Genomic DNA, 19753 nt, shown 5'->3' with positions numbered 1-19753 from the left:
CGTATCAGTTTTCTGTGCACAATCCCACGACCAGAGCCAACTTCCATGTTTCTCTGAATTCCAATTAGTCATTCTTCCTTGCTAAGTAAGTAGGGGTGTTCACGGTTCGGATAACCGCCCGATTCGAACCGAAACCGAAAATTCGATTCAAACTGAAAACCGAACCGAAAATTCGGTTCGGTTTTCGGATTTCCGGATTTTTTGTTTTTCGGTTCGGTTCGGTTCGATTTTTTTTCGCGGTTAACCAAACCGAACTGAAAAATCGTTTTTTTTTTTGCTTTTTTTTTTTTTTGAATTTGAATTTTTTTTACCAATCAATTAATATGTACATCAATATTGTGTGCCCATAAAATTAATTTTATTGAAAAACTAAAAGAACAAAAGTCATCCTTCGTTCTTTAAAAAAAAAAACATAATTGGTTTAATTATTTATCTAATTATTCAAACATACTTGAATTGTGGATTCAATTTGAAAAATGTATTGATTTAGTGATTTTAAAACATATTGATTTTTGAAATAGAAATAATTAAAAATTAATGAAGTTATTTTATTATATTATATATACACATATTTGCATTATATATTATAAATTCATAAATTATTATTATTGAAATTAAAAACGTAAGCAATTTTTTTTTCTAAGTGCAGACTGTGCAGTTATTTTCAAATATATTTTTCGAAGTATTAAATCACAAATATTTGATTTAACCATTAATTTTTTCCAAAAAATTATTCGAATAACTAAAAATATTTAGTTTTTTTTAAAAAAAATTATTTTAATTTTTTTTCAAAAACCGATTTTTAGAAGAAAAAAAAAAGTTTAAAAATATTTTTTTAAAAAAAACCAAAAAACCGAAATAATTTCGGTTAAAAACCGAACGGTCCAAACCGCCCGAATGAACACCCCTATTAGTAAGAGGGGTAAAAATAAAAATTTTCTTCACAGGTAAAAAATCGTCCCTGCTATTCTCTTCTCCAAAACTATCAATCAATAAATCCATTTTTCCTTCTCTCACAAATCTCTCAACTTCCAAGCTTCACCTATCACATTTCTCTCTTTCAAATTTTTTCCAAAAAAGCGAGATGGCAAAGAAACAGGTTTATTGCGTATGGTAATGGATGAGCCATTTGGTGTGAATTCTTCCTTCGATTTTCTCTTCTTGGCTATGGATTTTGTGGTTTGTGATTTTAACATTGTTAATAAGAGATTTATGGTGACGAAGTGCTACTGTCGAACATAAATTCAAGTAAGAATTGAACCTATATTGGTTTTTGCAGTACGCCACCAACAGTTTCCGATTTATCTCCGTCGTATTATATTACTAGGCACATCGCGCACGTGTGTAATGTTATACACAAATATTATGTTATGTGTGTATGTAATATAAATTTATATATTTCAAATATTTGATTTATTTATTTATTTATTTTTGCAATTTGATAATTTTGTGTGGATTTTTCTTTTAGAAATTTTTTTTTAAGGGAGGTCATATCAAAAGACCACTAAGGTGCTTTTGCTTTATATATAGTATAGATGTGATGAAATAGATATATTATGCCTAAAACATGTTTGATAAAATGTTTGCAGATAAATTTTGTATTTATTGTTTCTCATTTTGTATCAGTAGCTTTTTTTTAGTGTGTACCATATTATGTAGGATTAACGATAATTTTGTCGTTATCTCTGTTCACAAAGCAACAACTATCAATCTTTACGTCATAAAACATTTGCTTCCGTCAACCAAAGCAAAAATATTTTCTCCGTAGACACAAAAATCAGTCTAAAGCATAAACAAAGTAGTCAAGAGAAAGAAAATAGAGACAATATATCATGAAGAAACCTACGGATCTGGAAGCTTAGAGGTAATTTTTAATTTCTCACCTTTTTCCCATTCCTTGATATTTAACGAAATTCTTCATTTATTTGCAGATATTGAATCATCACAGTTGCTATTTAGTTCCATCTTAATTAACGAGATGATATCGTCTAGATGGCATTAATTTATTAATTTTTTGCATTATTTATCAATAGAATGCTCTCAAAATGGAGATAAAATATTAAAAAGAAGCCTATATCACTCATTGGCATCAAAACTTTATCAATGATTTTATTGGGAAGTTTCTATACGAATTTGGAGTAGCACTTAATCAAGAATGTTTTTACATTATGACCGATCTTCAAGTACTTGATAAAAGGCTTTCATAAGAAAATGTTAGGTATCCATTTTCGTCATCGTCCAGCTCGTGCTTCTTTTCTTCTTGTCTTCTTTATTCAAAACCTGCATAAAGTAGAATACCCAGAGAAGCAGTGAAACAAAAGAAAAAACCAGCAAACCAGAAACATACACAATGTGATATGGTAGAAACTTTCGGGGGTCTGACAAACTGCTTTCTCCGATTCACACCAAGAACCAAGGCGAAAACCATAAAGGTCACCCAACCTAAAGCTTACTGCCCTCTCTACTTTCACACAGAAGAAACCCAACGAAGCTTGGTGAAAGGTGAAGCACAAAGAGAGAACAAGACACAAAGTCAAAAGGAAGGTGTAACACACTAAGGTCACTGCCTCACTCCCCAGCTCTCACAGCTCTTACTGCCTCCACACTCTCGGTAGCAGAAATACTCTTCTTCTCGCCCATTTTGCAATCGGGTGAGCTATACCATATATAAGACGAGAGGGCTGCTCATAAAGGCGACAACCGCCCAAAATCAAGGGAAAGAAGGGCTGCTCCATGTTTCACACAGAAAGCTAAGGACGCACCAAGGTTCTTTTCCAGCGACTGCTGCAATCTCACGGTATTAAGGAGATTAGGGGAAAGGGTTGGTAATATACAAGGGCTTTGTATATTGGGCTAGGAAAAAATAAAGTAGTTGGGCCAAAGCCCGACAATCTCCACCTTTTGGCCCAATGCCGATTCACTGGTTTTCAGAGAGTTACCTATAGTCATCATCATCGCTCCAACAACATAACACAAAGTTAATGTAACAACCAATACGTAGCAAACACAAAGTAAGCTACAACACAACACACAAACAGAAAAAATCTGTCAACAACATCAAAGTTTAGAATTTTCAGACAACATCTAAACATTTCAACAGGTAAATGCTCCACCTTATTTGGAGCAGTAACATGTTTGAGAATAGGAAAATTTGGAAATTTAACTCTACTACGAACACAAAGTTCAGATTCAGTATGACAAACATACAAGTTTTTCATTTTCACAGCGTTGAAAATTACTACTGACCCTTTCATAATTTTCATGACCCCATTACCCCATCTACCTTGTAAACCAACATCTTCCAAAGATGCACATGAAATCAAGTTATGACACAAGTCAGGAACATGTCTCATATTCTTCAAAGTTAACACATAACCAGAATCAAACTTCAATGAGACATCACCAACACCAGCAACTTGACACAATCTTTTATTTGTCACAGAAACATAACCATGTTTCACTCCTTCATAACTAGAAAACATATTTTTAAATGGGGGCATATGAAAAGTGCTCGCAAAATCAACAAGCCTTTCACATAAAGTACTTGAATGCACAGAATTCACCATAGACACATCACTTATCTCAGTCACCATAAAAACATCACCCATGTTTTCATGGCAAGAAGCCATATTAGAATGCTCATCATATTCTTTTTAAAAATTTTTGTTTTGGTTTTGGTTTTGGTTTTGCTTAGGCCTAGAACAATCTTTCATGAAATGACCAATTTCACCACAGTTATAGCATTTTCTATTCTTGAGTCTCGACTGGAATCTTTTTTTAGACTTTCCTCTGACAAACATAGCTTCTCCAGAATTATTATCACCCTTATTGGCCTTTAAATCTATTTCTTTGCTTTTCAAGCTATTCACAATAGTATCTAAAGTTATCTGATCTCTACCATACTTAATAGCAGATTTAACAACACTGTAAGAATCAGGAATAGCATTTAAAAGAACAATATGAGTGTATTAATCAATATGTTTATCTCCAGTTTGCTTAATATCTTGAACTAGTTTGGTAAACACGTCAATGTTCTCATCAATGTCTTTTTCTAAATCAAGTTTGAACCGGAAAAATTTCTCAAGCAAAACCAATTTACTGGGCAACGAATTTTCAGTATAAAGTTCTTTTAATTTTTTCCAAAGTTCCTTAGCAGATTTTATTTTACCAACTTTCCTTAACACCGAGTCTGACAAGTTCAAGATAATAGACGAATAAGCAAACTCATTTATTTCAGCTTTTTTCTCAGCCTTTTCATCAGTAGAATATGACAAATTTATTGCTTTGAAAACTTTTTGTTGTATTAAAATTCCTTTTATTTTCTGCTGCCAAATTGAAAAATCCATTTTTCATTAAACGGTTGGAGATTATAACCGGTCAATTCCATTTTTTTCACACAAAAAAACACAAAAGCAAAACTAACAAGTTTTCACACAGAAAACAGTAAACACACAAAACAGATTTTCACACAGATTTCTGTAAAGTCGCACAAAGCACAAAATCACAGAGAACACAACGGATATAAATATACAATGGAAACACAATAGTAACCAATCACTAAAATAAATCCTAGGTTCTACCAACACAAAATCCCAGAACCTAAACCGCGGCCGGCGGCTACGCTACAAAAGCGATAAAGGAGGTTTTAGCCAATATACCAGAGCATAGAGTTTCGATTCCCGGCTAACCGAAGTGGCAGAACAACGGACAGCACCCAAATTCCAACGGACACGACTCTTGGCGGCGGCAACTGACCAGACGGCGGCGGAGTAGTGAACGGTCGATGACGACGAACCAGCGGCGACCAATGGCTCTGATACCACTGTTAGGTATCCATTTTCGTCATCGTCCAGCTCGTGCTTCTTTTATTCTTGTCTTCTTTATTCAGAACCTGCACAAAGTAGAATACCCAAAGAAGCAGGGAAACAAAAGAAAAAACCAGCAAACCATAAACATACACAACGAGATATGGTAGAAACTTTTGGGACTCAGACAAACTGCTTTCTCCGGTTCACACCAAGAACCAAGGCGAAGACCACAAAGGTCACCCAACCTAAAGATTAATGCCCTCTCTAATCTCACAGAAGAAACCCAACTAATCTTGGTGAAAGGTGAAGCACAAAGAGAGAACAAGACACAAAGTCAAAGGAAGATGTAACACACTAAGGTCACTGCCTCACTCCCTAACTCTCACAGCTCTTACTGCCTCCACACTCAGTAGAAGAAATACTCTTCTTCTCGCCCATTTTGCAATCGGGTGAGCTATACCATATATAAGACGAGAGGGCTGCTCATAAAGGCGACGGCCGCCCAAAATCAGGGGAAAGAAGGGTTGCTCCATGTTTCACGCAGAAAGCTAAGGACGCACCAAGGTTCTTTTCCAGCGGCTGTTGTAATCTCACGGTATTAAGCAGATTAGGGGAAAGGGTTGGTAATATACAAGGGCTTTGTATATTGGGGCTAGGAAAAAATAAAGTAGTTGGGCCAAAGCCCAACATAAGAGAAAGTTGATTATTTGTAAATGGTTAATTATGTGGTTCATGTAAGTATTTTCAAAATTATGTCTGTATTTTCTATCAACATTTTTACTTATCTTCTCTGTTTTATTACACCACCACAAAATTTCACTATAATTAATATAAATAAGCAGATAAATTTTGAGATTTAAAGGAACGGGTCATATGCTCATGTCATTAGTAGATTACATCACTAATACTACATTTTCTGTAAAACTACAAATAATTATCCATGACTCTTCATTGATTGATTGTATTTCATTACGGATCATTTTTTTTATTTTTGAGGCAAACATATCTATATTTATTTTTTAAAATCACCAATATTTCTGGATAGTTTGATCATCTTCTAATATGAACTCGAAAGAATTTCATTGTCATTGTGTTTTGGAAGATATCGAAGAGTATATGTTTCAAGCATTGATGAAATTAGGTCTTGCAAAAGAATGATGAGAATATGGAGGTCTAGAGTGAGTGAATTTTTGAAAAATGGAGCCGTACCATCCTACTTATTCTTTTGTTCTATTTCTATGGTTTAAAACACTAGTGAATATGCAACTTCAGTCTCTCTTGAAATCATTTCCGAACTTCATTATTTTGGAAGGTCGCTATTGTTTCCTCACTTTGAAGTTTTGTATTTTGCTTCAGAGAATACAATCTTCCCTTCCATTGACCATCCTCAGTTTCATCCTTCACTCCTTGAATGGATCATTCAAGAGTCCTTAAACGATCTAATTACATAAAATACTTTCAGATTAAGGGTTAGAATGTGTTAATGCAGAGCTCAAGTATTAATGAGGTTTGTGTCGAAAAGCGATTGGGTAAAGTGGCTTGGTCATACACCAATACTTGAAGAAATATTCTTACTTTTGTTTGTTCTCTATATTATCAAATTACGTGACAATGGTCACGAAATTGTTGATTTGATTTGTTTGTTCTTTTGATAATATATACTCTATCTCTAATGTTCTTAATTAGATTTCAATTCTTTTTTATTAACTGGTGTTTTACTATGGTAGTTTGAAGCACATATTGTAATTTTACTTTCTCACCAAATGTGGTTTCTTTGTGTAGAGATATTAGAAGCTATCGCACAACAAAGTGCTATTGCATGGATGATAATTGATTAAAAATCCTGCCCTCACAACAGTTTGATTATGAATTATGCGCTCAAGCCTCAAATGTTTCTTTATCGAACTACTGGGGAGCGTTGATATGATCTTCAACCATGAATTAATTGGGAATATGTTGTTATTCAAATGAACATGATTTATTTGTATGTTGAATGATGAGGGTATTCCACTAATTGATAGTTGAGATATTAGTTTATGGAATCTTTGTTACATAGAAACAATTGTAAGAATAAGTTCACATTTAATTTGTTCGTCAGTCGTCTTTTTGTTTTAACTACTTCTCTTGCCTATTTTGCAAATAGGGGGATTTTTTAGTTTTAAAAACTGTGTTATGAAAATGATTTATAGCTTTTAAAATAATAGTATAAATCTGTTTTGAATTTTTTGATGCTCTCCAAATTGGAATCATACATCAATTAAAGTAAGTGGCTCGAGAGTATAAAAAATTATGTTATTACTTTTTATGCCTCTTTAATTTGTAGAACATGATAATCAAAACATATATTTTAAAAAATTTAATGATATATACAATATACAATTTACATTCATTACATTACACACGCAATGAATGTGTGTGCGTTCTCGCTAGTTAGACGAGCAGTCCTATTTACTTACCAATCTTTTCATATGTTGAAGTGATAAAATTTCTTGAGATTCCAACAGAGATTGGATTTTCATAATAATCATATTGTCTAAAGATAATCTAAAAATATGCAAACGTTAGTGAACCCCTAAGTTCCTAACTCAAACAAAAATCCGTACATACCCGAATGACAGTTAATTCATCACCCTTGACCAAACCTGGCTGTCTTATAAAACGAGCCTCAGCACCCACCACACTTCCTTGAGAATTTCGGATTATCATCCCAATAATGAATTTATTCTGAGATTCACGGATCCCACATCTACATACATCTGCAGATAAAAGGGGTTTCCACATATGTTCCGGAAACAAAGATCCCTCTAAATAATTCTTATTTCACTAAGTAATTGATTGATATTGAATAAGGTAAATTTATAAGAGTATTTTAGGTTTTTAAAAATATTAAAAACTATATTGTTTATACTATATATAATAAATGAGAACCTCCCAACTCTTTTTGGTCTACAAGTGAGACCAGGATATTTGTTCAATTGTATCATCACATCCTTTCTTAAAAATTGAACCATCCTTGAGAAATATTCTCTATCTTTTAGTCCGAATACGGATGAGAATCTGATTAATGCTCTGTTGTGTATTCCTATGGTTCAAGGACATGAATTTTATTTGGGGCTCTCGGTGTCTTCTGCCAGAAATAAAAAGTTACAATTTCGGTACCTGGTTGAGAGGGTTGTAAACCGGACTCAAGGCTGGGGGAATAAAACTTTCTCAACAGGGAGAAAAGAGACTCTAATTAAATCCGTGCTACAAGAGATCCCTACTTATGTTATGTCCTGCTTTAGAATCCCTAAATCGATTGTGAGGAAATAGAACGTGTATGTTCTAACTTCTGGTAGGGAATGGAGGGTGGTAGAAGACGAATGCATTGGTCATCTTGGAAGTCTCTCTGCAAGCCTAAATGCATGGGTGGTATGTTTTTTTGTCATTTGGAATATTTTAATAAGGCTCTCTTGGCGAAGCAGATTTAGAGAATTATCACTAAGCCTGATTCTCTTGTGACTCGAGTTCTTAAAGAGAGATATTTTAGATATCAAGATATTATGTCTAGCCCCTGGGTTGCAATCCGTCTTATATTTGGAGGTCCATTATCTGGAGTCGACCTCTTCTTGCAAAGGGTTTTAATTGGCATGTAGGTGATGGCTCGAAAATTGCCACACGAGAGCGGTGGATCTATGGTAAAGAAGCTTGGTTAGCTCAACCCCCATTTACTGCTGACTATGACACTGTGAATACTCTTATCGAGAATGGAATGTGGAATGAGTCTCTGATTCACCAATTATTTGTGTCTCACCAGGTGGATGAAATCTTATCTATTCCTCTATCCCAGGGCCGAACTAAAGACCAATGTTTCTGGGCTTTTGATTCAAAGGGGAACTACTCAGTGAAAGACGGATATAGAGCAGAAATGGAATTCTTTGCACCTCCTCAATCTAGCTCGGCCTTGCACTCTATGAAATGGTGGCAGTTTAATTATATGGGCACTTTCTATTCTTCCGAAAGTGTGTATCTTTTTGTGGAGGGTCCTAAATCAAATAATTATTACGGAAGCAAATCTGCGTTCCCACCATGTTCCAGTGCAAGGATTCTGTCCACTTTGTCACTTCCATAATGACACGACAAGTCATGCTTTATTCTCTTGTCCGGTGGTTAAATCTAGATGGAAGGAAACAGAGTTCTGGCAGTTGCTTAAACAAGTCCGGCACCTTGATGTGTGGGATGTATGCCATTGGATGCGCGACAATTTGAGAACTCCCAAGTTCGAATTGTTTGCTATGTGTACCTGGGCCATCTGGACTGAACGTCTTCGCCTTGTGCATGACAAAGATTCTCGAGCAGGTTTGGGAGGCACTGATTGGTTCTTTGCATTGTTAAGGGAATTCCAGAGTGCGAGAAGGGCTCTCAATATTGTTTTAAGATTGGAGACTAGCGAGTCTCCATGCTCATGGTCTGCTCCTCTCCATCTCCTTCGTTTGGACGTTGATGCTGCTTATAATGAAAGTATCAACGGTTTTGCTATTGGTGGAGTGGTCAGAAATCACGAGGGACAACCTGTTCAAGCGTTTGGTAGAAGGATTCGAAAACCGCCCTCTATTGTGTATGCAGAACTTGAGGCCATTCATGGCGGTTTGCTTACAGCGAGGAAAAATCATCTACAAATTCACCTTCATCTGACTTTCTTTTGTTCAGTGCAAGCAGTCACTAGGACAAAAGAGGATTAGAGTTATGCTGATGCTCTTGCCGCAGATATCAACCATTTACTTGGTCCAGCTGTTACTCGTTCTCTCAGACACGTTCGAAAATCAGCTAATGTTGTAGCTCATTCGCTTGTTTCTTTTGTCATTTCCTCTCCTTCCCCATTTGTTTGGGTGCGGGGTAGTTTTTTTTTTTTTTGTTGATAAATCTTGTAATTAAATATCTCTCTTGATTTCATTATGATTACAAGTTTTTCGTCAAAAAAAAAAATTTGAATCATCCATTCTACTCACATTCAACAAAAATCGTCCACTCCAATTATTAAATATATATGTAGCTGAAATAATTATAAAATATTCACGCAACATTACACATGCAATGTGTGTGCAACGTTCTTTAGTATAATATACCAAAGAAGGCTATTTTAAAAACTAGTAAGTAGGACGTACGTTGCACGTGTTATACGATCTGAAAAGATGAAATTATAAGAATTTAAAGAAATTAAATATTTATGTAGATTTATTTGAGAAAACAAAATTTTCATTGTCCATTGAAATTTGAATAAAAAGCATGGTGTTCATTCTAAATTTTCGATATTAAAAAGTATTATAAATTTTTTCTGCCTCTTAATTTTTACTTTTTAATCATGACTATGTTGTTTTTTTGTTTGAGTTTCTTGATTCTTCTATTAAAATCACCAATCCTCTCGTCATCTTGAATCATTGCGATAAATTTTTTGGAGATGAATGACTTTGATTCTCTTTATAAGGTTTTGTTGTTTTGTTTGCGTTTGTTCTTCTCTTATCTTCAGTTTGTATTTTATTTATTTTATGAGTATTTTGTTTCTAATTATCTGTAACATTTGTCTTTCATTGTTCTGGTTTCTCAAAACCATCTTCAATTATTTATAGCGTCACATTTTTATATGAAATGGAATTGTCTAATTTGAAAGAAAAACTTGTGATCTTATTTTCTTAGGTGATAAAGTATGTTTTTTTGTTCAAGTGTATATGGTCGCTACAATATAAAATACGTTTAATAAATATAAAAATATTAGAATGAATATTTTATATTAATTTACAAGTGTGCATGTCGGTGTATTTCTCAATAAAACAACCAATAAATGACACTACAATGTTTCTTCAAACAATGTCACTTAATTTAGACATTTCACTTTGATCTTGGATGATTATTGTTATTTGGTACATGAAAAATCAATTGTGAGAATTTATACACAATAATTAATTTTTTTTGATTAAGAATCTATATATAGTTTAGCATAGGTGAGTATCTTTTGACGTCTTTTATATTGATCTTGACATAATTTTTGCAATTAAATCCACCATAAGTTTTGATAACATCTTTGTAACAATTACTGCAAGACTTGTACCACGACAATGCTTTATTTTCAATTTAATTGATGCTTTCTTTGATTTAATTACACTTGTCATATAAGAAAGATATCTGATCGTGAACCAGTCGAATTATTTTAAAGTTATATTCAATATAGGAAATTTGATTAATTTTAATTAATTTTGTAGATTTTAAAAATTCACGGGTATTCAATCCGGACTTTGTATTCTATAAAAAATTCTAGCAATATTCAAAATAGATTTTCCTAGAGTTCTAAAAATTGAATTGATAATCGATCTTTACTTTTAAAAATCTTACAAAAGTCCACCAGTATTCAAAACTGATAACAAATTGATTGAATTCATTAACAAAAAAACATAAAGTAAAACTATAAATTATCTACAATTTTCTTTGATCCGACCCAAAGATTTAGATGTATTTTTAAAACTCATGATTTACATACAAAATTTCTCTTTCTCCTTCTCTTTCTTTCTTTCTCGTCTCGTCTCGTTTCGTTTCGTCTCGTCTCGTCTCGTCTCACTCTCTTTTATCTTCAAAATGTATTTTTATATTTTCACTTTTTAATTATCATTTTTATCTTAAGAATTTTTTTTTTCATTCTTCGAACAAGATTTAAATACTTTCTTAAGTCATTAATTTTTTTACAATAGTTTGAAATCAAAACCAAATTAAAATTATAAGTTTTTTAATAAAATTATTATGAAAATCATAAAAATTTGTTGCCCATAGAATTAAAAGACGTTAAATTTTTCAATAAATAAAATCTAAATTTTTTTGTTAACTTTTGAAATTTATTAATTTTTTTTTCGTATTTTCAATTATTATGTAAATTAATATATTTTTATTCAAAAATTATATTTACACAATTGTAAATAATATTTTTGAATATTTTTTTACATGAAGAGATATATTATAAATTCAAACATAAGGTTTTTGATTTAATAAAATGAAATTTTTTTTAAAAAATTAATGGTATATAAAGAAGCCAGCAGATAGATGCAAATACATGTATGTAAGAATTAAAATGATTTAAATTTTAAATAAGTAAAATCTATGTATTTTAATAAATTAAAAAGTTATTTCAAACTGATATACATGTTAAATAATTATTAGTTTAAATAGATTAATGAAAAAGAATAAGTTATAATAACAAACTTAGAAATACATATCGGAATTAAACAATTCAATTATATATGAAAGATGTGGCGTAATATTTAAAATTATGGATATTAATATAGACAATTATATATTGAAGTTTTTTTTTAAAGAGAAGTAAATTAATTTCATCGCATCAAATCTTACAACGTTACATACCCCAAATTCAACAAAAAAATACATTATTGTAAAACCGATTGTCGAAAGAATTGAATGAAAATATATTATTATACGACCATATACTTTGACGGAATAAAAGAACAAGAGACAACATATCTTTAATTTGAACAAATTTTGGAATTATTGGAGTAACCGATAAGTCCAACTTATTCTTACCAGAAACCCAATTAAACGACAAAGGTTTCTAAGAAAACCTTCAAGCATGACAAAAATGACATGATGAGATCGATGCAAGTACATGTAAGCGATCCAAGTTCATCTTGTTGACTGTCAAGAAAAAATAATTAATCAACAACATAGAAAAGATAGAATTAATTCATTACATCTTTCCCATATTTAATCAATCTCAAAATCCCTAACATTTTAATTTACTTCAATATTATAATCATCCCTGTTTTTGGTTAAAAATCTCACAAAGTAGTTGTTCTTTTTAATTTTTTTCTATATATAAATTGGTTTTTTAACTTAAACAATGTAAATTATAATAAACATATTATTATTATTATTATTATTATTATTATTATTATTATTATTATTATTATTATTATTATTATTATTATTATTATTATTATTATTATTATTATTATTATTATTATTATTATTATTATTATTATTATTATTATGTTATTTAAAAACTTTACATTTTATCACTAAATTTTAAATTTTTTTAAAGTATTTGTTAAATATTTTTATTATTATCTTCTATCATGTTATTTAAAAACTTTACAGTTTATCACTAAATTTTAAATTTTTTTAAAGTATTTGTTAAATATTTTTTATTTTTTAATAAAAACTTTATAACGTAATCATAATTATATTAATATTTTTCTGTAAATAAATATTTTTATATAATTACTTTTCAAATCACCACAAATAAATTATAAATTTCTATGCTATAAAATTTTAAATAATTTTTTTTGCATTAATTATTATAACATTAATCATTATAGTATTAACTAATTTTACATTAATATATATTTTTTATTAATTTTTATTTGAGTATTGAAAAAATACATTACCCCATATTTTGTTAAATTTAAGTTTCAAACATTGGTTGCTAAATTTTATATACTTTTTTGTTTTAGATATTTGGTAAATTTTATTTAATTTTTTTGTATTATTTAATAAAATTATTTATAAATTTATTACTATTATGATATTATCGGTAAGTTATTATACGTAACTAATTATTTTAATAAAAAAAATATAGTTACCTAAATATTATTGATTTTTAAAAAAGTTACTTAAATATTATTAAATAAAAAAATCATATATTATATTGTAAATATTGAATTTTAATAATGTATTTTTTTATATGCAATCATTTTTTAAAATAAAAGATTGATAACATTGTTACCATTATTTTAATTATTTTTATGCTATCAACTATTTTTTTTATCCAATTAAGTTTCAAATGATGACAACTAAACTTTTTAATTTTCATTCAATCTCCATTAAACACGGTTATTATAGAATAAATAATTTTTTAATTTAGTGAAAATAAAATAAAAAAGTTTAGTGGATGCATAAAAACTCCCGAATGTGGATACAAACATCAATTTAAGGCAATCATTTAAACATAAGGACAATTCGTTTGAACTTAAAAAGACACAATTTATTTTATATTTACACAATAAATCGAAGAGAGTATGACAAAAAATTTAATTGAACAATGAGAGGCAAAAAATATTTGTAGGATAAAAATTCATCTAACATGAGAATAAATTAAGAGGCAAGCATTTAAGAGGAAGACAATTCCACTCACCTTCTTTAAATATTGGCACAAGGACAAAATAGACATGCCACAATTAAACTCTCATAATTTTAATGTTCACACAAGGACAAAGTGGACATTTGACAATTACTTAAAAACACAATTTATTTTATATTTACACAATAAATCGAAGAGTGCATGACAAAAAATTAAATTGAACAATGAAAGACAAAAAATATTTGTAGGATAAAGAATTCATCTAACATGACAATAAATTAAGAGGCAAGCATTTAAGAGGAAGATAATTTCACTCACCTTCTTTAAATGTTAGCACAAGGACAAAATAGGCATGCTGCAATTAAACTCTCACCATTTTAATGTTCACACAAAGACAAAGTGGATATTTGACAATTAAACTCCCAGTTTTTAAGTTAGATTAGAATTAGAATTAGATTAGATTAGATTAGATAAACATTTTCACATGGCTAGATTAATAAGGAAATTCTCAAAAGAGTATGGTCATGTTGATATACTTAAATATTGATTTTGAGAACGAAATAAATTTACGTGATAAATTTTTTTTTTGAAATCATAAGAGTTTATTTACATGATATATTATCTAATAAGAGTTCATGTCATGAAAGTGGAAAATCCTATCAACTAAAAGAATAAAAATAGGCAAACCAAAAAAAAAAACAACAAAATAACGTAACTGTCATTTACTTGTGATTTGTGAAGCACGATTTTAATTCACCAAGGCAATGTTGCCAATTGCACACCTGTCATATTCACCAATGAGATGCATGATATTTATCGTAAGAAAGAGATGGTGATAAAATTTTTAGCTCGAAATGTAAAATTACGTTTAAAAAAAATATTTCGTTAAAAAAAAAATAGTTTTTTTGATCCTGTATGTTTGTCACTTTGCGATTTCAGTCCTTTATATTTTTAGATTTCAATTTTAGTCTGTTATCTTTATTTTTTTGGCATTTTAGTCTTTTCTCTGACGTGGCGCTGATGTGACACCAATTCAGTGCTGATGTGGAGCTAACATGTACATTGTCACGTAAGAATTTTTGAATAAAAAGGATCAAAATTGTCAAAAATCAGAACATACAGGACTAAAACTGAAATGTGAAAACATAAATGATCAAAATCGCAAAGTGACAAACATATAAAACTAAATTTGCAATTTTCAAAAAAAAAAAAAAGAAACATTGTATAGATTTGTTAATAATTGCGTATTAATCCTCATCAACAAAATTAGTCGATCCAAATTGTTAGAAATATCTAGTACATGGCCTTATTGTTAAATTCAATATTTATTTTACCAAAAACTATATATGACAATTAATCACGAATTAGTGTATCTGACTTAAACTTCACAGCAAATATAAATAGTTGTTAGTTCCCCCCAACAATTCCTCTTCGAATGATCACATGAATAAATTACATAAACTTATAATTAATGATTATCTAACATGTGTATAACCTTAGTTCTGATACCAATTATAATACCAAAATTATCAATTCACCATTAATGTTCGGTATTGCTGATAAAGTTACTACTTCAAACTGTCATGCAATATTATTTCCATGCATTGTTATGTATATCAACAAGGGCATTAGATTTGCAACTATATATGCTGTATGGAAACCGAAGGCGAAAGATGAATAACAGGATTTTCAAACTGGAATGAAAATCATAAAAGTTCTAGTGCTTCTGCACATTTCTTCGGACTTACATCAACAAAAACAAGAAAAAAGGGATAAAAAAGAAGAAGAAACATAAACTAAATGGCGGGTCGACTTAAGCGAGCTTATGGAAGGCGATGGGCATGAAACTGGCTGATTCAGGCAAATCTTGGGTCTGCAAATGATCATCACTCGAAAAAGGGAACCTGGCTCAAAATCTGAACCACTTCTGAACTTCAAGACATCAAAGGGATTCACACCACCCCATGAAAGCCGGCCGATTCCAATAGTACGGCCTTGATTTGATCTGGATGCAGGTCTTGGCCTTCTTTGCATTGCTGACAAATGGCAAGAACGAATAAGTGACAGTCGAAATAAGTTAAAGCCTTTCACGAAAATATGGATACCTCAGCTCGAAAAACATCCAACGCAAACCCATTGAAGCAGCTAATAACAGCTTGCTGAATGTCGAGCCCAAGATTGTCCATGGCCCTCATAGTTGAGAGAAGAAGGCCCGGTCTGCGGCCACAGAACATATGGATGTTCACCGCTCTCCCTTCTCTTAGCCTAACCTCAACCTGTAGTAATTTTCGAATTGTGTGTCAGTATGCTAATGCTTTACAACCCAAGAGCTAGAAAAAGGCAAAAATTGAAATGCTTTGGAATCAAATTGTAAGGAAGCATACTACTCATACGTACCCTTGCTGGTTGTCCAGTTGGGCTGGAAAGCGGACTAGCAAATGCACTAGGACAAAGTTCCTCCTTAATATGGGTGGGAAGGCCGGGAGTCGTAGGTGTCAAAGGGTAGAGGCTAGTGGACGGTGTCATTGAAGAGCTACCAGGGATGGACTCGAGCTCATTGTGGAGATCATTTATCTTTTGCAAAAGTTCCTTCAAGTATTCAATTGCATCCCCCAGTATCGAAGCCCTGTCCATCTACGAAACCAGAGTATCGAAAGTATGTCAGCAATTAAGCTGGTGAATGGAAATTTATGTTATCAAGAGATTCCTTGATCTCAAGCTGTAAAATCGATCACGAATTTTAGCCACGAATTTTCTCAAAAAATTGTAATCAGAAACAATGTTATGCATAAACCTCCATTCGACATTCTTTGTTTTTTCCCTCAAGTACACAGATAGTTAAAAAAGCCTATAACCACACATTCGTGGCGACTTAAACTCAAGACTTTTGTTTCCAAAAACAACAGGTGATCTAGCGCTGGGCCGTTGGGTTGGTTAAAAATTTGCAGTGAAAAAAGTTCACCAATAAAAGCAATTGACAGTTAGTGATACAACATTAATCTCACTCTTTCAAGGCATAGGAGAATACACTGATTTTTAAGGGTTCTTCCTTCTTAATCTTAATGAAAGCACGAGCACCAGAACACTAGAATTTTGAAATAGAACAGAAAGGATAGGGAGAGATGATATAATGGAGATGGGACCTCATGCTGGTTTGGTAGGAACAAAGTCCAAAAAATATAGAGGAAGATTTACTTCAAATTAAATATCTTAATCAACATGTCAGTCAAGAAATAAATACTAATCGTTAACTCTTTCAATTTGTAGCACTCAAACAACGACATCTCGTTTACTATCTGTGGTCCAAATTGAAAGATGCAATTTGAAATGAGCTCATAGATTCCATGTGAGTGAATTTAATGCTATCATACAACTTTAATTATGCATGCCTCTCAAGTAAGCTAGTGCCAATAGAAAATGGCTACTCCTCATTAATGATCAAACAACTGCAAGATACTAAATTAAGAGGAAATGAAACGCAAACAAGAAAAAAAAAAAGAATCAAGAAACATGGAGAACAAAAATGATATCAAGAACTAAAACATGCCTAAAACTATGTTCTAATTCACGAGAAATTTGCTGGGAAGAATTCTCATACCTTGCTGATCTTTGGCACGACAGACCTCAACATGTAAAGCCTATCATTAAGCTTCTTCCGACGGCGCCTTTCCGCCATCAGATTCTTTGCAGGCATCCCTTTTTTCTTGCCCTTTTGATCCCCACCCGTGACCGTGCTATTCGCGTGCGAGCTATTTCCGCCATTTTTGGTACCATCTTCGAGCTTATTCAAAGTTGTATTCTCCCACAACTGATCATCAGAATCATAGTTCAAATTAGAACCACCAATGCTAGCATCCTCAATATCATCCCCACTACTACTTTTCCTTTTCTTTTCACTTAAATCCCACTTCTTATCATATTCCTCCACATTAATAACACCAGTTCGAAATTGATTCACACCACCACCCAAGTTCAAATAACCCAAATCGCAGCCGCTGTTGCCGTCGACATTCTTCCTAAGGGCAGCCCTCTTTTGAAAGAGTGTTGGCTGTGCTCCACTGGAGCCATAATTATCGAGGGGTCTAAGAGCCTTGGACCTGTTAAATAACAAAGTATTCCCCTGCATTGGACCCTCCCCAAATCCAATCCCAACCCCACTGCTCCCCGCTTGCGGCAAATGAAGTAAATTATTAGCTGCAAATTGAACATTGGAGCTCAAATTGAGAGTACCCATTTGAGATTGAGCCCCCAAATTACCGAAACCGCCTCCCATGATTCCGCAGCTTCTGTTCAAAGCATTTTCAAGATACACCCCCTCACAACCTAAATCAAAGCTTCCCTCTAAAGGGTTGTTGGGTATCAAAGATTTGGGATGTAAATAGTAGTTTAATGGGTTGTGGGACGGGTCGAGATTGTTGAAAACAGAAGCTGAAGTTGGCGAACATGACGCAGAAGAATCAACCGCATTCAAGAGTAGCTGATTGTTATCAGCAGCTTCGAGGAAACCCGCCGGGAATGAGATGTCATGCATGGTGGCATGGTGGCCGACACCGCCAGCGGCGGCGGCGGCGGCGGCGTTTGTGGTGTACCAGTCGTTATTCTCAACTTCAAGCATGGATTTGAATGTAGAAAGCGCACCCATTTCCATATCTGGCTTGTTTTCAAAGCCGCCATTGTTGTTTTGAGCCCATGAAGCAGTTTCCTTCTCCTCTTTGTCACCTCCTTCAACCCAAACCATGCTGTTAATTCTAGACAACATAGTTTGTTGTCGGTTGTTTGTGTAAGAGAAATCTGCCAGTGAGTGAAGAAATGGAAAGTGAACACACACAAACAGAGTGCGGGAGAGGAATTTAAAGCCGAAGGGTGAAAAAATTGAACGTTAAAGAAAAGGGAACGGGTGGTAGCAGATGGAAAAGGGGATTGGCTTTATCAGAAAAAAAGGGCGAATTTATATATATTTTTTTAGTGGCAAGTATGTAATAAAATAAATTACTAAATATCTATCCTATCTTGTTACCGGGTTCTGTTCGGTAGCATTATTATTAATAATCTTGATATAGTTTAACTTATTCAATTTTTCGTTTTTTTTTTGAAATATTTTTTTTTCTGTCTATTACTTATTTTTTTATCAAACAAATAATTAAATTTAAATAATTATATTATCTCTTATAAATAATATTATTTATATTTTATTTATTGTTAAAAAAATAATAATTTATTATTTATATATAAAATTTAATCAATCAAATGAAATAAACTATAATATATCAATCAAATCAAATATTATATTAACTATCATTATTTATTTATTTTTATTTACATTATATTACTTATTTATATATGTTGTGTTTACTTAGTGAGATTAATTATATATAGATAAATAATACTAAGACTATTAAACTAATTTTATAGGATGTTGAATAATGATGCATAAACAATCACATGTTTATAACTTTGATAGATCAATTTTGTGATTGATATTATGATTAAGTGACGAGTTACAATTTTGCCATTTGTGTATAATATATAATCTTATTTTTAGTTTTTATTTATAAAATTGAGATTGTGATTTTTATTGAAGAATGTAAATTATTATTAATCTACATGTAAATTATTTTAATTGACCAAAATTATTGGTTATAAATATTATTTATTTTTTTAAAACAATAATTAATAAATTGAGTTAAAAAAAATTTCCCATGAATAAGGATAAAATATAATTAAATGTATTAATCATATATTAAATTTTTAAAATTTTTATTCATATTTTATAGTTTTTAAATTGATCTTTCGTATATTAAAATAAAATAAAATGTATTAATATATCTTA

At 31.6% G+C, this 19753-nt stretch overlaps 1 protein-coding gene and 1 long non-coding RNA gene across 2 annotated transcripts; one reads left to right on the top strand and one right to left on the bottom strand.

The window, feature by feature from the left end:
* The first annotated feature begins 1776 nt into the window (after positions 1–1776).
* On the top strand, positions 1777–4779 carry LOC140883067 (uncharacterized). The gene is made up of 3 exons (XR_012150315.1): positions 1777–1864; positions 1932–2262; positions 4640–4779. It is a non-coding gene; the product is annotated as an uncharacterized lncRNA (long non-coding RNA).
* Positions 4780–15561: 10782 nt separating this feature from the next.
* Positions 15562–18823, bottom strand: LOC140882391 (transcription factor ICE1-like). Its single transcript, XM_073288372.1, has 4 exons — positions 17522–18823; positions 16321–16557; positions 16029–16199; positions 15562–15959 (listed from the first exon to the last, which is right to left on the bottom strand). The coding sequence occupies exons 1-4, from the start codon at positions 18680–18682 to the stop codon at positions 15876–15878; spliced, it is 1653 nt and encodes a 550-aa protein (XP_073144473.1). The 5' UTR covers positions 18683–18823; the 3' UTR covers positions 15562–15875.
* Between the last annotated feature and the right edge of the window lie 930 nt (positions 18824–19753).

The sequence above is a fragment of the Henckelia pumila genome, chromosome 2, assembly GCF_033568475.1.
Source record: "Henckelia pumila isolate YLH828 chromosome 2, ASM3356847v2, whole genome shotgun sequence".
NCBI lineage: Eukaryota > Viridiplantae > Streptophyta > Magnoliopsida > Lamiales > Gesneriaceae > Henckelia > Henckelia pumila.
Note: the sequence above shows the minus strand (reverse complement) of the source record. Positions and strands in the feature narration are given on the sequence as shown.

What these genes read in the sequence shown, in the direction of transcription:
- LOC140882391 (XM_073288372.1), bottom strand. Translation starts at nt 18,682, where the DNA reads ATGTTGTCTAGAATTAACAGCATGGTTTGGGTTGAAGGAGGTGACAAA. An exon ending in TCGTGCCAAAGATCAGCAAG is followed by an intron (nt 16,558 to 17,521) that starts GTATGAGAATTC and finishes CTGGTTTCGTAG; the next exon opens with ATGGACAGGGCTTCGATACT. An exon ending in CAACTGGACAACCAGCAAGG is followed by an intron (nt 16,200 to 16,320) that starts GTACGTATGAGT and finishes AAATTACTACAG; the next exon opens with GTTGAGGTTAGGCTAAGAGA.